Here is a 12,207-nt window from a genome sequence, read left to right on the forward strand (position 1 = left end):
ACTGCTCATTATCTGATCCCTACTTACTGCTTCCTGCTCATTTTCTACCATTTCCCAAAATCCATCCTTTATGATTTAACACCAATCTCGTCTAACTTCTCTTGGACCATGTGATGCTTTATCTTGCATCCTCCCTTTTCATATGCAGTCCCATCTCATTCAAGGCCTCCCCATGCCCTGAACAACACCCTATTCCAGAACTGCCTGGTGAACACCAGCCATCCTTTAACATCCTAAGCCTCTCAGGAATCATTTACCCGTAGGCCTTCTTTGACCACCTCCTCCCCAGATGGATCATACCTGTCTCATTCTGTTCTCTTTGTTCATCTGGTATAAATTTCTATTACAGTGCCTATCCCAATATATGATAATAACTCATTTACAGTCTGTGTCTTCTACTTCACTATAAGCTTCTTGAGGGCAAATGCAGTTTGTATTCTGCTTTTTTTTTTTTTTGCTTTTTTTTTTTTTGAAAAGAAGTCTTGCTCTGTCACCAGTCTGGAGTACAGATTTCTTTTTTTTTTTTTTGCTTTTTTTTTTTTTGAAAAGAAGTCTTGCTCTGTCACCAGTCTGGAGTACAGAGGCATGATCTCGGCTCAGTGTAACCTCCGCCTCCTGGGTTCAGGCGATTCTCCTGCTTCAGCCTCCCGAGTAGCTGGGATTACAGGCATGTGCCACCACACCCGGCTAATTTTTATATTTTTAGTAGAGACGAGGTTTCCTCATGTTGCCCAGGATGATCTTGATCTCCTGGCCTCCTGATCTGCCCACTTCATCCTCCCAAAGTGCTGGGATTACAGGCATGAACCACCACACCTGGCCTGTATTCTGCTTTCTATAACTATGACTAACACAGTGTCAGGTACATGGATGGCTTCAACGAATATTTTTGGGCCTTACTAGAAGCTACCTAAATGTCACCTAAGGAATGCAAATGTCCTGGGCTTTGATAAAGCATCATGGAAATTGCTGATGTAGAGCAAGAGGCAAAGACAACTGAATAATAACAGCCATCATTTAACGATTGCTTCATTTGTGCCAGACACTGCCTAAGTCCCTTACAGAGCTCTATCTTGTTCACTCTTCATCATACTCTGTTTCATAGGGGCTTATCATCATCACCACACCCCATTTAATAGGGGCTATCATAACTCTTACTTCACACAGATGTGGAAATAGAAGCTATAGAAGTTAAGTCACTTGCCTAAGGTCAGGCCCTAGCAAATGTAGGAGTCAGGATTTGAAGGAACCCAGGTTTGCTTGACTTTAGAGCCCTGTATCCTTAAGTCCAACTGGCATTTGAGCCTGGGAAAAATTCCTTGTGCTGATTCAAACTTGTAAAGTATATTGTTTAATCTGGAAATGGTATGTAGGCAGCAGGGTGCAGGTAATTCTACCCACACCACCCATGGTTTTCAAGGCTCCCAGCGCAGTCTGCATGCCCCAGCAGCTGGTGGCTCTGCTTGACCAAAAGCTATGAAGGACAAAAGGAGAATGCCTATAAAGTCTGTTTCTTTGCCTTGATTTGTACCAGGGGCAGGCTGGAGGGTGCCCCAGAATGAGTCAATGGCTGCAATGTCAGACACTAAGTTGGGAGTGGAAGTGAAAGGTGAGGAGACCAGAGAGGAGGAAACTAAGCCAAATTGCCAGGTCTTGGGCAATTTCAACACCAAGACTCTGAGCCAAGGACAGGCTACTGTGCTTGAAATAACTCCCCAAGAGAGCCTTAACTGGTCACTTTGCCCTCTCTATCCCAGCACTGACTTTTAGGTCAATGTAACTAATATTGACTAGCCCCCTATTCTATGTTAGCACCACAAAAGATACAAAGCTTTGGTCTTCCACAGAGCTGAGGCAAGCCCACAGGAAACAATGAGAGAGTTGTACAAAACGGTAATCAATCCAGTGCCAACCTGTGCAGTACAAGCCCCAAAGGCGACTGAAATTCACAGAAAGGAGAGATCAGGGTGTGCTGGCATGGGCAGTGGTAACTTCTTGGAGCACATGAACTTGACCTCAAGGAAGAAAGGAAGACAAAGTAGAAAGAGGACAGCATTTCAGATAGAAACAACAGTGTGAGCAAAAATGAAGCAGCAGCAATGAGAATGAATTGTTTTTTGGCCTGTGAAGAAACCTCTCTGTGGAGCAAAGGGCTGTTGTAGGAGAAGAACAGGAGATCAGACCATAGAGGTCCTGATTTCCAAGAATACTCACTCAAGCAAATTCAACAAGCAGGATCCAGGAGTCCATTACGTGGGCAATAAGAAATGATCTTGAGCTTTAAACAGGCAGTTGACAATAAAAAATTAAATTTTAGGAAGATTCATTTGGTGGTAGTGTTTAAGATGGATTAGAGGATAAAGGATTAAAAGCAAAAAAAGTGTACCCCCAAAAATCTGAATGCTTCTTTAAGCATCTACTAAAAGTTGGACTGCATGCAAAAACACACAAACAAACAACAACAACAAAAAACAGCCCCTTCCCTGCCAGGCTTCACAGTCCAATGGGAAAGCCATTCATTAATCCCATAGTTACCAATTAAGGACCTATTATGTGCTAAGGATTATACTGCGCACTGGGGACACAGTGAGGAGCAAACCAAAGTCCCCACCCTCATGAAGCCTATCCTGCAATGCACGTGGAAGACAATATAAAACCAAACCATTAAGTACATCCACATATAGTCAGGTAACCAAGTGCTATGAAGAAAAAGAAAGTATGGCACTGGGTGGAGAGTGGTGGGATGCAGTAGTCAGGAAAGGCCTCTCCAAATAACTACCATGATATTTTAAGCCCAGAGAACAAATGAAATGGAGATGTCACTGCTAGAAATAAGGATATTGAGAAGAAGACTAAGCTTGTAAGAGTACGGAGAAGGGAAGGAGTCTTGTTTTAATTGTGTCAAGCTGTGATAATAGCAGGGTATCCACACAGAAATATCTAGACTCTAGAACTCTTGTCTATAAGACCAGAAAAGATAGAGGCTACACATATAAATTTCAGTGTCTTCCCTTGATATCTGAGTGATAAGAAGCTTTCTTTCTAAAACTATGAAAGTAACTAAGGGACTAAAAAAAAGTTTTAAGTGGGGTAGTCTTAAAACTACAAATAGGCCGGGTGCGGTGGCTCAAGCCTGTAATCCCAGCACTTTGGGAGGCTGAGACGAGTGGATCATGAGGTCAGGAGATCGAGATCATCCTGGCCAACATGGTGAAACCCCGTCTCTACTAAAAATACAAAAAAAATTAGCCGGGCGTAGTGGCGGGCACCTGTAGTCCCAGCTACTCAGAAGGCTGAGGTAGGAGAATGGCGTGAACCTGGCGGGCGGAGCTTGCAGTGAGCCGAGATCGTGCCACTGCACTCCAGCCTGGGCTACTGAGCGAGGGTCTAAAAAAAAAAAAAAAAAAAACTACAAATAGTTTTGTCATATCTCCTATTATGACTCCCTCCCTCCAGCTGCCTGGAGTCCCAAGGGTGGACAGTGACTTTGTGTAGGTGGCAAGCAGCTGGTAACAAAATAATAATTATTATTATAATTATTGTAATAATAATTATTATTGAAGCTCATTTACAACTAACCATCCAAAAGACCTCTTTTCCCTGTGTCTTCAATCTCCAAGACAGAGTGGTAGGGACAGTTCTATCCCTCCTCTGCACTTACCCCTTGAAACACATGTACCCCTTTATGACTTTACCTTCTAAAGATGGCTCTGAATGTGTCTGGAGAAAGGGATTTAAAAAGCAAAATATAAAAAATGTAAACTAGCCCTTCCTAGAAGTGGCAAGAGTTAAATGTTGAGATAGACTCAAGGGTACGATGACTATTTCAGTTTGCCTGGAAGTGTCTCAGTTTTAGCACTGGGAGTCCTGCATTTCAGAGAACCCCTCAACGTTGAGCAAAGGAAGATGGTTGGTCACCCTATGGCTTGGTTTGACCATCATAGCTATAACCTGTGTCTTACCCATGTGCATGACACAACACAGTGCTTTACTTCCTTAAAAATGACATCAGCCCCATTAAAGTACGTGTTTAGTTTCCAAGCCCTACCTAGTCACCTTCTACCCTAGGAGCCAGGTTCTCTTTTCCCACCCAGACAGATGAGCTGCGCTCAGAAATTCCTAGACATGAGTTGACACTGGATTCCTTAGCCTTCTACCCCCATCATCTCCCACTCAGCCCCACCTTCTACCACCTAAACTAGGAAGATCAAATCTACCAGTGACCTCTGTTCACGGCCCTTGCTGCCCCTCCTCTGTCCAGCTCTTGCCAATATAGCTGCTGGAACCTGGAGGTCAAAGTCAAATTATCAAAAAAGGATCTGAGCTGGTGATGTACGCTAACACAGCAAATCACAGGAAAGGGGAACCCCAGATAAATTACAGCCTTCTGACCTAGGAAGATGTGTGGTTTGCATCTCTGTGTTACAGAAACACAGGAAATGCTTACTGGACCAGTCAATTTCAGAGTTTTGGGTCCCAAGCTAGGCTGACTCACCTTCAGAATGGAAACCAAGTGACAGCCCTCATATGAGGGCACACATCACATGCTCTTCCAGAAATCAATGGGTTTGGAACCCTCGCAGATACTGGGAAAGCTCACTAATCATTTCTGCCAGTTATCAGAGGTTGCTCTGAAATTATAAGGAAGATTCAAAGAAAATGCCAAGACTGATATTAAACTTGGCAGGAACCCTTGTTACAGAATTTTCCTGCCTGACAAGGTTAAAAGAACAATAAGCAGGAAATACAATCCTCCAGGAAAAATCAATCCTCTTTGGCCCCTGGTCACCTTGACTCAAACAGACTAAATTCTAAAATGTAGAATTTCAAATAAGCTATTTAGATAACCTTGACCATTCTCCACACACAAGCCCTTGCCTGAACTATTAATAGCCAAGGCAAAAGGTAGTTGTTATTGCTGCCTTTTTAAACTGAATCATCTGGGAAATTGCTTCAGACCCCCAAAGAAAGATTCCTGTTAAGAATTCAAAAACTAAAATATTTGATCCCTGAGACAGCCCTTTCCCCTGACCCGCCCTTCAGGCTCAGTCTGACCGACTGCAAAGGCTGTTGCAAGATTGCATCACTGACCTTTGCAATTTTCTGGCCAGTTTGATTTCCCCTTCTTTCCCCTGACCCCTCCCTTTCTCTGCTTAAAGCCCTTTGGCCAATTTGCTTCTCCTTTTCCCCTACTTTGCTAATTCTGGCATATCCATAACCAAAGCCAAATTAGAACGCTCCCTTGGCCCCAGGTGATTATATCTAATTCTGATCAAAATCAATCCTACATCTTCAACATCCAAGAGTACTCACACAATGGATTCTTACTTAAGCTGTCTACTACATACCCTTCTGCCCACAAACTGCTTCAAAGCTGAAGTTGAGCTGGAGCAGTGAAGTTGTACCCCCAGACTCAGGAGGGTGGCAGAGAATTATTGAGGAGAGTATGAAATACTTCCATTCTAGAATGGCAGACGAACTTCTACCAACAGCCCCTTCCATATTCGACCCCCCATACCCCAGCTCCCAACTCCACTCCTCAAGTGGAAGTGAGAACAATTTGAATTTAAAGGCTGTTCCCTGATACGTGGAAGTACATAAGGAAACAGCTTGCAGGCAAAGAGACTAATCTCTCTCTCTGTCTCTCTCTCACACACACCCCTCTGTGCATAAAAGCACTATCAATGAATAGTTTTCTATCAACTGACTCTAGCTATACATGCATGTACCTCTAAATAAAACCAGCCAGGCAGGAAAGAAACATTAGCACATATTGCTTTATCCAAGCGTGACCTGCTCTATTCTGTTACCCAGATCCCTCCCCCTTGCCTTCTCTTCTCTGATGCAATTGCCACACACGTGGGAAGATGATAACCCTTCCCAAGAAAAAGGAAAGCTTTTTTTCTTTAGATGGAACCCCCAGATTCCCTCATTATTTATAATGTCAGGTTGTCCTGGACGAGGGAAGCTTGCACCCACTGACACCAGTAAGAAGGTGCTGTCATGTCAGAAATGTCCGCCGACACCTCCCTGGGTTCCGGGTCCTCCCCTGCGCTAGCCTAGAGTGGGATTTTCGCGTGCACACTGGCCATTCCGCGTGCCCCGCTGCCAATGACCCCGCGCGTGCCGGGTCCCCAGCTCACACAGTCGGAGCGTGCGCAGCGCGTGGCCACCTCCTGCCAGGTCCCAGCGGGGTTCCACCCCCTCCTTTCCCCTCCTCTTCTTCCTCCCCCTCCGCGTTCCCCAGGCTCTGGCCGAGCCAGTCTGGGCCCGGGAGCCCAGGAGGCGTGTCTCGGAGAAAATATATAAGCGGCCTCCGGACGCTAAAGCGGTGCCAGCGGCAGAGTCTCCAACTGGAAGAGCTGCAGCTGCCGAGCGGAGGAGAACGCCGAGGCCAGTCGGACCGACGGACACGCTGACCGCCGCCAACTGCAGCTCGCGCTGCCTCCTGCTCGCGCCCTGCCACTAAGGTGGTCCCCCTTTCTATGAGCCCTCCCCAAGATAAGCTGGGTGCGGGGTGGCGGGAGGCTGCAGCCGTTCTTCGGTGGCTGAAGTCCCCTCTCCTGCTGCTCCTCCTGCAGGTCACTCCCGCCTCCGAGAGCCCAGAGCCGAGATGGAAACGGTCCAGGAGCTGATCCCCCTGGCAAGGGAGATGATGGCCCAGAAGCGCAAGGGGAAGATGGTGAAGTTGTACGTGCTGGGCAGCGTGTTGGCCCTCTTCAGCGTGGTGCTCGGCCTGATGGAGACTGTGTGCAGCCCCTTCACGGCCACCAGCCGTCTTCGGGACCAGGAGGCAGCCGTGGCGGAGCTGCAGGCCGCCCTGGAGCGACAGGCTCTCCAGAAGCAAGCCCTGCAGGAGAAAGGCAAGCAGCAGGACGACATCCTCGGTGGCCGGGCCCTCTCCAACCGGCCACACGCCTCCTAGGAACTGTGGGAGACCAGCGGAGTGAGAGGGAGAGGCAGCAGACAGAGACAAACAGACCGAAAGAGGAAGGGAGAGACAGAGGGGTCGCGCCCGCAGGAGCCTGACTCCGCTGGGAGAGTGCAGGAGCACGTGCTGTTTTTTATCTGGACTTAACTTCAGAGAAACCGCTGACATCTAGAACTGACCTACCACGAGCATCCACCAAAAGGAGTTTGGGATTGAGTTTTGCTGCTGTGCAGCACTGCACTGTCATGACGCGTCCAATACTGTGTGAATTATCTCAATGCCTCTACCATTTTGCACTAGGGAGGAAGGATAAGTGCTTTTTATATTATTATTATTAATTATTACAATGACCACCATTTTGCATTTTGAAATAAAAAACTTTTTATACCATATCTCATCTAATTCCTGAGAGGTGTGGTGTTCTGGGGTGGGCAGCAGGGAAGGTTAGCAGACGGGTGACCGTGATGGGGTCTTACCTGAGCACTGCAGTGGAAACAGCTTCCTGAAGGTCAGGCACTTGCTTCACACCTAGGAACTGTGTAATAAGCTACTACATGCAGGTAAGTCTGTTGAAGACTTGTTTTTCCTTCTTGTTAGGGGTGGGAAGAGAGAAACTTTTGTAACTTCCATGAAATTTAGCATTTTAAGATGAGAAGGTAGATCAACTTCTGAGCTAGAGTGAGTGGGAGGTAACTGATTAATTCTAAGGCAGAAAAGCTCTTTGATCCTCACACTTGTGCACCAGAGGTTCCCATGGCTGATAACTTTTTCTTCCCAACTGTATTTTAGAGAGAGAGACAGAGAGAGAAGGGAAGAAAAGAAAGGAGGGAGGTCTGGAGGTGAAGGAGAGGAAAGAAAGGAAAAACTAGCTACCTGGCAGGAAAAGAGATAAGCTCCCAAGAACACCAAAGCAGATGATGAGTCTAGCTCTACCCAGCCTTCCTCCCCATGCACCCAAATCATAGTAAGAAACTCTGGGCTAGAAAGAGAAAAAAAAAACTGGTTGTTACAGATCTGAGTCCTCCTCCTCCAGTGTAGAGCTTCATCTGTAGTAATAGCCAATTTGGTGACTCTATAGGGCTCAACAAAATAAATTTTAAACTTTAAAGAGGTAGCCAGGAGTCTGAGGCATGGCCTTGATGCTACTCTCCTCATATTTTTTCATGTCACCAGTCCTAATCGGGACTTTACTCCTTTCATCAACAGCTATGCATTTTTGCCAAACATATCACTGGCTCACACCATTGCCTCTGCTCAGACTCTCTCCTTCATCCAGTGCCCTACACACATCTCCATTTCATTTCTGCCAACTCAATTCCTACCCAGTGTTCCTGGCCCTGATCAAAAACCATCTCTCTCTGAAATCTATTCTTATCACTCCCAAAGGAAAAAAGCAATCAGAATGTGGTAAGATTAATCAAGAAAAAGAAACATATTTGGAGTTTCAAAGGAAAAGAAGAATGTCAGTGGCACCATGGCTCTCCCAGTTTCCAAAATGGGAAACTCAGCCCTATACCAAGGCAGAGCCTCACTTTCAATGTCCAAGAAACTTCCTAGAAACTGACTCAATTTTATCCTTCCTGCTGGTCTTCCAAAATGCCTCTTTTATTACTTACTCCTTTGCCCATTCAGCTACCACCTTGTCTGGCTCTCAACTGCTCAAACCATCCCCCGCACCCTCTAGCACCTTCACCCTAAACTATCCATTGTCCGACTGTCTTCCTTTCATATCTTTCATTCTGCTGCTCCTGAACTCCAAAACATTTGAGACCAAAACTCTTATGCCAGGTTTCAGTGCCTCTGTGATATGCTTCCATCTCAGCCGGCCCTCTTGCCTGATTTGTCAGGCTGCCTAGCATGAACCCCGGTCCCTTCCTGTTCCCTTCTGGTTTTCTGCACCTTTGTTTACCTTACTCTTCCAACCTGAATGTCCTCCCACCCACTACCTCCACATCTTCTGAAACCACATACCTCAAATTCTCCAAGGGAGGTATGATTTTAAATACAGGTGTTTTGCCCATTGTCAAACTACATGTAAAACCGTGTGCTCTGATTTTTTTTTTTTTTTTTTTTTGAGATGGAGTCTTGCTCTATCACCAGGCTGGAGTGCAGTAGCACAATCTCGGCTCACTGCAACCTCCGCCTCCTTGGTTCAACAGATTCCACTGCCTCAGCCTCCCAAGTAGCTGGGACTATAGATGTGCACCACCATGCCCAGCTAATTTTTTGTATTTTAGTAGAGACGAGGTTTCACCATGTTGGCCAGGATGGTCTCAATCTCCTGACCTCATGATCTGCCTTCCTCAGCCTCCCAAAGTGCTGGGATTACATGATTTTTTATTTAGAAAGTAATGCCTATGCTTTGAAAGTTTGCCTATATATTAAAAAAATAAAGTTGCCTAAATATGTAAGTATGCCTATACGTTTGTGTAGAAGGAAATTCCCCATGCCTGTTTATATTAAAATATATTAATTAAAAAATTACCCAACCCAATCAAATCCGAGCTATTGAAATCTCTGTTGTCACTGGTCTCCTCAATTCTCTTGAGTTCTTATAGGTCATACAGCCTGAGTCTCATACTGCATCACTCAGTAACAGACTTTTTTTCTCCCAGTTGTTCTGTGGGCTTGGTCATGTCCCTTACAGTACAATCTTCTTGAAGTAAAGGATCATGTCTTCAGTGTTCACAGAAATCTTTAGGTCCTAGGCAAATAGTAGGTTCTTAATAAATACTTGATTGTTTAATTAATCATTTATGAGGCTACAGCAGTGCTTGTAAATGAAAGGAGAAGCAATTTTGTCCCCCCAGAGAACATTTGACAGTCTTAAGACATTTCTGGTGTCTGGGTGAGGGGAGGGGGCAGTACTGCAGGCATCTAGAGGGTAGAAGTCAGGGGGCTATTAAACATCTTCTAATGTACAGGACAGCCACAAACACAAAGAATTCTCCATTCCAAAATGTTAATGGGGCAGAAGTTGAAAAATTCTGGGTTAGAGGAAAGTAAGGAAAAAGGGTTTGCTTAATAATTTCAGAATCAAAGTTATGAGGTAGTCTCACCAGGCTATGTCTGGTTATGATCAAACATGTTCTTCCCCCAACACAGGAACAAAAATTGTCTTTTGTCCTATTCTGCTTGGTAATTTTACCAACAACCTAGGAGAGGTAACAGAAGTTATACTTATCAGTTCTGTTGGTGACACAGAGCTGAGACAGCACAGTCAGAACTCAAAACAACTCAATAGGCTGGAACCATGCACCAAAGAAAAACCAACTGAAACTGAATAGGGAAAAAGATACAATACAGAATTCAGGTTCAAAAACCCAATTGCATGACCACAGAATTTGAAAGACATATTCTAGCAGCAGATCATGTGAAAAAGACCTAGAGGTTTTTTTAAATTTTAATTGATACATTATAATTGTACATATTTGAGTACAATTTGATGCTTCCACACATTATATAATGATCAAATCAAGGTATTTAGCATAGCCATCACCTCATGCATTTATCATTTCTTTGTAGTAAGAACATTCAAAAGCTTCTCTTCTAGCTATTTTGTAATATACAATACCTTACTGTTAACCATAGTCACCCTACTGTGGAAAAGAACTCCAGAACTCTTCCTCCTGTCTAACTGAAACTTTGTACTCCTTGACCAACCTCTCCTCATCCTCCTCTCCCCCATCTCCTCCCAAGTCTCTGTTAACCACACTGATCTACTCTATACTTTTATAAGATCAGCAAAGATCAGCAAATATATATATATTTATTTATTTATTTATTTATTCCACGTTTAAGTGAGATCACGTGCTATTTACTATTTGTCTGTGTTTCTGTGTCTGGCTTATTTCACTTAACATAACATCCAGGTTCACCCATTTTGTCTCAGATGACAGTATATCATTGTTTTCCATCACTGAATAGTATTCCATTGTATACATATACTACATGTTATTTATCCTTTCATCCACTGCTGGCACTTAGGTTGATTTCAAGTCGTGGCTATTGTAAATAGTGCTACAACAAACATGGGAGTACAGATATTTCTATATACCCACTAGTGGGAATGCTGGATCTTATGGTGGTTCTACTTCTAATCTTTAGAAACCTCCATGCTGTTTTCCATTCCATTAGGGGCTGTGCTAATTTACATTCCCACCAACAGTGTGTAAGCATTCCCTTTTCTCTACATCCTCACCAACACGTGCTTTCTTTTGTCTTTTGGTAAGAGCTATTCTAACTATAGCGAAGTGGTATTTGACTATGGTTTTGATTTGTATTTCCCTGGTGATCAGTGATGTTGAACATTTTTTTCATATACCTGTTGGCCATTTTTATGTCTTCTTTTGAGAAATATCTATTAAGGTCTTTTGCCCATTTTTAAAATTACATCACTTGGGTTTATTTTGCTATTGGGTTGAGTTTATTATACATTCTGGATATTAACCCTTCGTCAGATATATAGTTTGCAAACATTTTCTCCCATTCTGCAGGTTGTCTCTTCACTGCTAATTGTTTCCTTTGCTATGCACAAACTTCTCAGTTTGATGTAATCCCATTTGTCTATTTTTGCTTTGACTGCCTATGTTTTTGAAGTCTTATCTAAAACTTTGTTGCCTAGTCCTATGTCTCAAAATGTTTCCCCTATATCATCTTCTGGTAGGTTCATAGTTTATGTTTAAATCTTTAATCCATTTTGAGTTGATTTTTATAGGTATGCATGACTTCACAACGGGGATGCACTGTGAGAGATGCTTTACTAGGCGATTTTGTCATTTGTGCAAACATCATGGCATCTACTTAAAACATACCTAGATAGCATAATCTACTACACACCTAGGCTATATGGTGTAGCCTATTGCTCCTAGGCTGTAAACCTGTATGGTATATTACTGTACTGAATATTGTAGGCAATTGTAACATAATGGTAAACATTTGTAAACCTATCTAAACATATCTAAACATAAAAAAGGTACAGTAAAAATACGTCATTATAATTTTACAGGACTACCATCATATATACAGTCCCTCAATGGCCAAAATGTTACGTGGCATATGACTTGATACGGTGAGATGTCAGGATCTAGTCTTGTTCTTCTGCAGGTGGATATCAAATTTTCCCAGCACCATTTATTGAAGAGACTGTCTTTTCCCCAATGTGGGCTCTTGGCAACTTTGTTGAAAATCAGCTGGCTATATGTGAGTGAATTTATTTCTAAGCTCTCTATTCTGTTCCATTGATCTATATATCTGCTTTTATGCCAGTATCATGC

General features: G+C 43.7%; 1 protein-coding gene across 1 annotated transcript; it reads left to right on the top strand.

Annotated features, from left to right (window-relative positions):
- Positions 1–6,160: 6,160 nt before the first annotated feature.
- Positions 6,161–7,323, top strand: G0S2 (G0/G1 switch 2). Its single transcript, XM_011938071.1, has 2 exons — positions 6,161–6,470; positions 6,582–7,323. The coding sequence occupies exon 2, from the start codon at positions 6,614–6,616 to the stop codon at positions 6,923–6,925; it is 312 nt and encodes a 103-aa protein (XP_011793461.1). The 5' UTR covers positions 6,161–6,470; positions 6,582–6,613; the 3' UTR covers positions 6,926–7,323.
- The last annotated feature ends 4,884 nt before the right edge of the window (positions 7,324–12,207 follow it).

This window comes from Colobus angolensis, unplaced genomic scaffold (assembly GCF_000951035.1).
Source record: "Colobus angolensis palliatus isolate OR3802 unplaced genomic scaffold, Cang.pa_1.0 Scaffold100, whole genome shotgun sequence".
Taxonomy (NCBI): Eukaryota; Metazoa; Chordata; class Mammalia; order Primates; family Cercopithecidae; genus Colobus; species Colobus angolensis.